The following is an 8,827-nucleotide window of genomic DNA, read 5'->3' on the forward strand; positions in this document are numbered from 1 at the left end:
GCCTTTGTTCCAGATAATTTGATTGATTTTGACAGGACTATTAGAGGAAGGTAGCTGTATGTGGGCTTATTATGAGGGACTATTAATGAACTGGTTAAAATTCCTGATTTATATAAGTAAAATCACTTTAAAGCCAACCAAAGTATTAAAATTAGAATTATGTATAACCATTTCATTGATTTGCATTCAAGGAACATACAACTTGCTGTTGGACAAAAACAACTGGAGAAGATAACGAGGCATCACATACAGACAAGAAGACTACTATTTTACTTATGAAATAAAATTTGGTACATACATTATTTGGAAATCTTAAGTCTGAATGTACTTTCAATGTTGTAAAAGCAAACCATAATTTTTATAATTAATGATAGAAAATATTGGTTTATATAATCTTCTATAAAAAAATCCAATAAGAAATTTATAGGTGTAACTTTTAGCTTTTTAATAGCCAAACTAAACTTGCACTGTGTCTGGTTTTAGTAATTTTTTTATTTTTGATTCCATTACATTTCTCTTGCAGTAAAGATGAGTTTATTTGTTCTAAATATAAAAAAAATCTCGGCTTTTTAAACTATTTATGAAACACCTGAATATTAATCTATTATTTCTTTGCACTTACCTCTAGTTTGGCACTGTTCTGAAATATAGTGAGGGCTTTGTGAGTGAGTTGAGCAAAGCATGAGCTGAGGGTTGCAATTTTCTGACGCGCGGAGAATGCCACATCCGGATCTTCCGTTTCCAAGTCCGCTGAAATTAGCAATGTTTTTTATCAACATCTTGTTCAAATGTTATAATCTGCGATAAGATGCTACACTTAATTGCTTTTCAGTTTGCATTAAAGCTACTATTTGTGAGTTTATTTTTAAAATACTGAAACATCAATTTAATGTATAAAACAAGATGAAAATAAAGGAAAACTGAAACACATGCGACGACTACGTTAAGTGATTGCAGATAATAACTATGAATACTATGCAATAATTTGATTGATACGAAAATACAGTACTTACATATTGAAGTATCTAGTTCGACACATGCTTTATCAAACTCCTTTTCTAAAATATCTAGCCAACGAAAACCAACTCCGGTCGTCGCCATCTTCACAATAAAAGTTGTTGTTGACAACAATTAAATGTCATTGTGACATTGAAAAAAAACGTTCTGAAATTATCTGAAATAAAGATTAAAAACGTACGCACGTATCGTGATTTTCTTATACATATACGTATTTACTTAAATAATCAGGAAATTCAATAAAAGCTTTCTTATAAACAGTTGTTTCAGCTTTAAACGTGATGAAACTTACCGATCACATTTTCTAAAAGTATCATTGACCTCGACCTTAAAATGCAGCAAATTAATCCTTACATTAACCAAAAAATCTTTATTCGAACTATGAATGCATGGTTTTTACTTTTAGTAATGACTAAATTTACTTACATATAAATATTTATTATAGAAGTATTTATTAGAGGTTTAACAATAGCAGAGACCACGTCTGTTGCCAAATGGTTCGGCTGGACCGATTAAATACCTCCTCGCAGAAGATAGGCATGATGTAGAATTATTCTGCTTTTCGTCTAATAAATTCCAGTTAGCCCAGTTAGCATAGGAAGGGGAAGAAGAGAACAGGTAGGGATGGGAATCTTATTCTCCATGTCCTCTTTGCTGTATAATAAGGTCATCAATAGTGGGTAGTATTTAAAATCTTTTACTAAACTAATTATGGTTTGTAAATTAAAAGGTTGAACTGTTCCACATCTAATGTAATTTAAAATTTAAATTTATACAACCGCAATTATATCAAAGGGATAGAAATTGAAAAACGTCGTACATATAAGCCTAGTTTATTTTTTAGTTGTATGTATTACATAAATATAAAACTTCTATATATCCATATTTTTCTTTAGTGATTTAATAACTCAAAGTATATCTACCCAAAAACGAATTTGAACAATTTACATCCAAAATACAGCTAAACTGTCTTTTTTTGTATGATATTATATATATTTTCCTCGACAAGAATGTTTTAGTAATGCTCAATCTTAAGTCTTAAAAAAATTGAGATGGTTAATTTTATAAGATTTATTTTATACTTGACATTTTCATCCTAACTGAATTTTCACTGCCGAAAACACCAAAAAACCTTCATGTTATAATTCTCTCTCTTAAAAAAGGTGAAATTTTATAATGTGATGTGAATGTTTAGACAATGCAGATTCAAGGTATAACAAACACGATGTAAAGGACTGATTTAAACCAAATCTGACTAATTTAAATGAAAGCATTTAATATATTTTGTCGTACATATTTATATAAAATAATCTCATATCTGTCAATTGGTATAAACAAATAACAATGATTACAGATTTATTGCTGATCATAAAGGTCCCAAAATAGAAAATTATTGCCGTAAATACCGTAAATATTGGTGATTTATATTGGGAATATAAATAAGGGAATTAATAATGTAGAAACAACTAACATGGCGCGTGTACGCATTAAGCAAATGCTGACTCGGTTGCGGGCAGACGGGGAACGCAAACTCAGAAATATTTAAAAAAATGGGGTTGCTATAAAGATAAAAACGCTAGCTCTATACAAAACAGCAGGTCGCGACCAATCCACAACCACTTAATACATAGAGGCCTTTAAATTTAAATTGCTAATTAAGATGCTTAGTTATCAACGCTTCTAAATATTTATCTATGATACAAAATATTTTATTGCGTATTATTAAATTGAATTTGTTCTTTACTAAATGCACAAGTGCAATTACCTAAAAATGCCATGAAATATACCATAAGTACTTCAATTTCTTAGCGGCATTTTTAATGACATTACTATAGACTTTAGAAAGACTTCCTTTACATCTCTTCTACAGTCTACTTATGTTTTTGGAATATAGAAGAGATATATTTACTCTTTTGACAACCTATAATTTTATCATTACTGTATTAAATGATTCATATACACACTCTAAAAAAATTAAATTTAAACATGTACATTGCTCAATATATTAGGTCCTTACATATGAAATTGGCGTTTTTCGTACTGGCTACTTTAATCACGAATTTCTCCTCTTTGGTAAGGAATTCCAAATTCAAATTTGTACAGCTATAGACTCATGTATTTGTGGTTCGATGACCGTCATTCATTTGTTTTTTTTCTTCTGTTTTTTTCTGTTTGCGTCACTCATTTTACAAAATGGAAAACTTAAAATATCGCATTATTTACGAGTACGAGTTCCGCCGTGGCACTAGTGCTGTGGAAACGACTCGAAGGGTGAATGATGTGTATGGCGGTCGTGTTGCAAAAGAAAACACAGTTCGTTTTTGGTTCCAACGTTTTCGTTCTGGAAATTTCGATCTGCAGAACAAGCCCGGTGGACGGCCTGAGACTCAAGTTGATAATGAAGAGTTGAAGGCTATTGTGGAAGCGGATCCATCGCAAACCACGTCCGAGTTAGCTGCAGGCTGCGATGTTAGTGATAAAACTGTTTTAATTCACTTGAAGCAAATTGGGAAGATTAAAAAGCTTGAAAGGTGGGTACCTCACGAATTGACTGAAGCAAACCGGCAAACGCGCGTCGACTGTTGCGTTACATTACTAAACCGGCACAATAATGAAGGTATTTTAAACCGAATAATTACCTGTGATGAAAAATGGGTTCTTTACGATAATCGGAAGCGCTCAGCGCAATGGTTGGATCCTGGCCAGCCAGCCAAATCCTGCCCCAAGCGAAAATTAACCCCAAAAAAGTTACTTGTAAGCGTTTGGTGGACTAGTGCCGGTATTGTTCATTACAGTTTTCTCAAATCTGGCCAGACTATTACGGCTGATGTCTATTGTCAGCAATTGCAAACCATGATGGAAAAGCTAGCAGCTAAACAACCTAGGCTGGTCAATCGCTCCACGCCACTGCTGCTTCACGACAACGCTAGACCACACACTGCGCAACAGACGGCTACTAAATTAGAAGAGCTTCAATTGGAAAGTCTAAGACATCCTCCGTACTCCCCGGACCTTGCTCCAACAGATTACCATTTTTTTTCGAAATTTAGTTAACTTCTTGCAAGGGAAAAAATTCAACTCCGATGGGGCAGTCCAAGTCGCCTTCAAAGATTTTATTGATTCCCGTCCGACTGGTTTTTTTAGTAAAGGGATCAATGAACTACCTATGAGATGGCAAAAGTGCATAGAAAATAATGGTTCATACTTTGATTAATTAAATATTAATATTAAAAAATATTCGACTTTTTGTTCCTCCCATACAAAACGCCAATTTCATATGTAAGGACCTAATATTATGTGCAGTAGTGGAATATCCACTGAGGTAAGCCTTTTCAAGGCATACTAAAACTAACACTCTTAAAGCATTTTGCATTTAGCTGTTTATGTGCTGGATAAAATAATGCAGTTTGAAAACCATTGCATAAAAGCACAGCATAATTTTATACAGCACATTTCACGACAATTGCACATACAGCCTCATGGTACCTTGAAATTGATTATTATTATTATTATGAACACTTAATTTAACACAACTATGAATAATATCTATAAAAGAAACAAACATCACATGAACATGAAATATAAAAAACAAGAATAAAAGTGAGTAAAGTACAAAAGTATTTCAAAAGAAATTTATATTAAAATCATACTAGTAAAACCCCCTGACATTCATTATAATTCAAACCTTACCTTAATTACCACATCAAACAATAATATTATCGTCATTCATTTGAAGGTACCATAAAGATTTCTAGAAATATACTTCACTTGCAGCAACCACAATAGCCGTGCACAAACTTAAATTATGTTTAAATCACTTTTACTTAAGTAGAAGCACAGTTCGTAAGCATTGTATTTTATTAAGATATAATACACCCATTCTTTTCTTGTATATGTCCATCTGATCTTTCTATTTCTGACAACATTGCATGGAACATATCAGTAACTGACTGAAAACACAAAAATATATTTAATGATAATTTCTTTTTTGTAACTTATATTTTTATATCTTTCATACATTGATGTTACCTCATTACGTTTTGCACTTGTCTCAACAAACGCTGCTTTCCATTTTTCTGCAAGTCTTTTCCCTTCTTCTGTACTTATTTTTCTTTCTAAATGAAGATCTGTTTTATTTCCAACTAGTACTATAGGTACACTAGAATTTATAGAAAATATCAATAAATATTAAAAACCACATTATAAATAAACAATTTTGTAATTTACAAACATAAGGTTTGTGAAACCTGGTGAGAATTCCATTTCCTTTTTTCACTCATGATAATTAAGTTTACATTTTATATCAATGTTTGTAGCTAGATTATATCCAAACCAACATCTGGTTGCATGAAGCACTGTAATTTTTTTTTTAATAAGTCATCATGAATACTCACTGTATTTTTCCAACCATATCAAGTAACTTGTCATAAATTATTTGCACTATTTGAAAACTCTTGCTAGAGGTGATGGAGTACACCAAAACATAACCATGGAAGTCCATACTGTATTGCAAGGGAAAAATACTATATTCATCTTGGCCAGCTGTATCTACTAGTTTCACTTCATATTCTGTTGAATTTAGCCGAATAAACTTTGTAAACGCTAAAATAAAAATTAAAAACATTAGTGCATATTTTGTTATTAATTCTTGTTGTTTTAATGAGTAAAATATTACGTACTGTTTTCAATTGTGGGGTCATAAGAGTCAACGAACTGTCCCTCGACAAATTGAATAATAAGAGAAGATTTACCTGCAAATAAGTCTTATTAAAAGAACGTCACAAATGATAAATTAGACGCAAATTGATAATAGTAATGTTACTTTACCAACTGATCTGTAACCCATCATAGCTATTTTTCTCTGCTTGGAAGGCATTTTAAATAAGTTTAATTTTAATTTTAAAACTACAATTGCAATTTTTTCTCACAGGAAGTATTGTAATAATAACACAATATCAACCACATTCACATTAAGAAATGTCAAACATTTGACATTAAACTTTGATAATATTATTTGACATTTGACATTATTCGACTTTGACACTAGTCACCAGGATTTCCAAAGGTTTTTCGATTCCAGGCAATACATTTATAAAATATCCATGACGTTTAAATTAAAAAAAACACTGTCATTTTAAGTGACGAATGACAGTGACACAAATTATTATTTTTTGAGGATGATTATTGTGCTTCAAAACATAAAATAATATTTCAATTCAGTTACAAAACTCTTGTACTGTGATAATTACAGGTATATTTTAGAATTAGAAGAATTTGTACATGTACTGTATATAGAATGCTATATCAACAATGCAGAGGAAAATGACAGATTTTGTGCGCATAATTACATTAACAAAATACTTTTTCAGTTTTCAACTATACATTAGATACACGTCAGATATTTCAACATGCCTGTGAATATCCCCGATTGCCCGCCTAGCTTGAAATCTATACAACATTACTTAAAAACAGCTTCGGAACATGACGCCAGAGACCCTGTGGTGGCCTATTGGTGTCGTTTACACGCTTTACAAGTTGGGATGAAGTTAACCAACAAGAAAACTCCAGAAGAAACAAAGATGTTGATGGGTAAGAATTATGTTTCATTGGCAGTAAGACATACTATTTCCTGCTCTTCTTAGGATTATTTTTAAAACATGTTTTGATCTATGCAATGTCCAAGCACATTTAGTTTAATAATTAGGCCACAATATTTGGAGGTAACATATAACATAGTTGGGATGAACACATAACTAGGACTTATAACTAAGTTTTTCTTTTTATTCCGTGCAAACAGAGCCATGGAATTCAAACAGATAGTTAAGTTATAAACTTTTTTCTCTGTAATTATAAATAAAACTTTTATTAAGGTCTAATGGACTGGTTGGAAGAAGAAAAGACAACACATAAAGATAATGAAGCTATAAGTAATGAAGTAGCGGCACAAGCTCATCTTGAAAATTATGCACTAAAATTGTTTATGTATGCGGACAAACAGGACAGAGAGCAAAATTATGGGAAGTAAGTATGACCCTGATTTTATCACATAGTTGGATGCTGTAACAATCTGACCAACACTACATTTGTATCCTAAAAATACAATGTTTTGTTTCAGAAATGTTGTCAAAGCGTTTTACACATCTGGAATGATCTATGATGTCCTTACTACATTTGGCGAGTTGACAGATGAGGCTGCACAGAATAGGAAGTATGCCAAGTGGAAGGCTGCATACATTCACAACTGTCTTAAGAATGGAGAAACTCCAGTCCCAGGTGCAATGTTACAATAGTTAAAACAAATTATTATTATAGTGTGTTTTGGCTCCATACATTTTAGTGGCATTTAGTTTTTAACAGTTTAACCAAATATTGTTTAAGTGTTCTATAGTTCTTTTAACATTATTACAGGGCCTCTTGCAGAAGATGGAGAAACACCAAATGAAGAGAACACAGGAACCAATACCCAACCAGAACCCATGGGCTTTGCGCAAAATCCTGGATTCAATCCGCAAGTGACGCCGGCGACACCTCCCGTTATACCAACAAGTTTTAGCAGCACCTTACCTGATCCTAATGTGGCTTTGAGAGCAGCCTCTCAGTTGCCCCCTGTACCTTACACTCCAGATCCCAACCCTGGTGGGTTCATACCATATGACCCTTCACAACAGAGTCAGCCATCTCAACCACCTTACGGTGATAATTCTTTAATGGTGGCGCAATTGAGTCCTGATCAAATTGCAAAAGCTCAGAAGTACTGCAAGTGGGCAAGCAGCGCTCTTAATTACGACGATGTTAAAACTGCTATCAATAATCTGAAAAATGCTCTAGAGTTGTTACAAACTGGACGAGATCCCGCTTAAGTCACAACAGGGTTGAAATTGCAAGCGTTTAAGAGATTTTTTGGATTGTACGTAAGTTATGTTACATATTTAATTGAGTTGCTCTTTCTGAACCATATAATATTTTTTTAATGGTTAAGCAATAAGTATAACAGCGATAATAATAAATGTAAATCCATATTATGAATAAGGAATAATATATATAATGTGAAATTAACACTATAATTTGTACAATTATGCCTTTAGAATTGTATTTCGTTTTATGTTTTCAAAACATAGATGTAAAAATGCTTTAATAAAATAATTTACTGCTCTAAACAATGTTTAATTAATAAATAAAATACATGAATAGAGGGAACAGGAATATAACAATAAAAAATGAAAAAACACCTATTCACTCCATTTATTTAAAATTCATATCAATACACACCTATCTCATTAAAAATTGAAAAATCAATTTTATGATATTATTACTTGGAGCAACAATGAGCAGATTCAATATGGCTTCAGCTATAAACTGTTTAATATTAATCTTGTATAAGAGGCTTATTTCTTGAAAAAAGTAAGCAAACATTTTTTAACTAATTCAATTCCTGAGAAAAGTTCATGTTGGCAGTATTATAATATAGTTTATGTATAGCTTATAATGTGCGAAAAGTGTAAATTAAGCATTTGATTCCGGGTTTGGATTAAGCCTTAAAAATACACAGGGCATTATCTCTATCTCGATAAATAACTGTAAGATAAATAATAATAAAGGTTAGCTCTTATACGCCTAATGTGGGGAATCGTTGACTCGTAGACGCAAATATAATACCTATCTTATGCCTACATTATTCAACTTTAAATTGCTACAATGTAATTTAATGTCACTTATAATTAAAACTTTCAATAGTTGAAGGAAGGTTAACAAAAAGAATGCAATTAAATTAAGTATTAAAGCAAATTTATTTATTCTATTGGAAAGTCTT

The 8,827-nt window shown here is 31.9% G+C and overlaps 3 protein-coding genes across 3 annotated transcripts in view; 1 reads left to right on the forward strand and 2 right to left on the reverse strand.

Moving 5' to 3' along the window:
- The window catches only part of LOC106714740 (serine/threonine-protein kinase CST20), a 53,934-nt gene extending 52,821 nt beyond the window's left edge, over positions 1–1,113 (reverse strand). Inside the window, exons 1-2 of the mRNA XM_045678427.1 lie at positions 1,014–1,113; positions 623–750 (exon numbers count right to left, since the gene is read on the reverse strand). Of these exons, the coding sequence (XP_045534383.1) occupies positions 623–750; positions 1,014–1,101 (216 nt within the window). The 5' untranslated portion in view covers positions 1,102–1,113. The remainder of the gene's footprint in view (positions 1–622; positions 751–1,013) is intronic.
- A 3,512-nt stretch (positions 1,114–4,625) lies between these two features.
- On the reverse strand, positions 4,626–6,003 carry LOC106714900 (GTP-binding protein Rheb homolog). The gene is made up of 5 exons (XM_014508023.2): positions 5,845–6,003; positions 5,697–5,768; positions 5,412–5,619; positions 5,047–5,176; positions 4,626–4,967 (listed from the first exon to the last, which is right to left on the reverse strand). Exons 1-5 carry the CDS (start codon positions 5,891–5,893, stop codon positions 4,878–4,880), a joined length of 549 nt encoding a protein of 182 aa, XP_014363509.1. The 5' UTR covers positions 5,894–6,003; the 3' UTR covers positions 4,626–4,877.
- Positions 6,004–6,133: 130 nt separating this feature from the next.
- On the forward strand, positions 6,134–7,982 carry LOC106714850 (vacuolar protein sorting-associated protein VTA1 homolog). The gene is made up of 5 exons (XM_014507969.2): positions 6,134–6,268; positions 6,387–6,606; positions 6,888–7,038; positions 7,133–7,290; positions 7,426–7,982. The coding sequence occupies exons 2-5, from the start codon at positions 6,426–6,428 to the stop codon at positions 7,875–7,877; spliced, it is 942 nt and encodes a 313-aa protein (XP_014363455.1). The 5' UTR covers positions 6,134–6,268; positions 6,387–6,425; the 3' UTR covers positions 7,878–7,982.
- The last annotated feature ends 845 nt before the right edge of the window (positions 7,983–8,827 follow it).

This window comes from Papilio machaon, chromosome 6 (genome assembly GCF_912999745.1).
Source record: "Papilio machaon chromosome 6, ilPapMach1.1, whole genome shotgun sequence".
In the NCBI taxonomy this organism is placed as follows: domain Eukaryota; kingdom Metazoa; phylum Arthropoda; class Insecta; order Lepidoptera; family Papilionidae; genus Papilio; species Papilio machaon.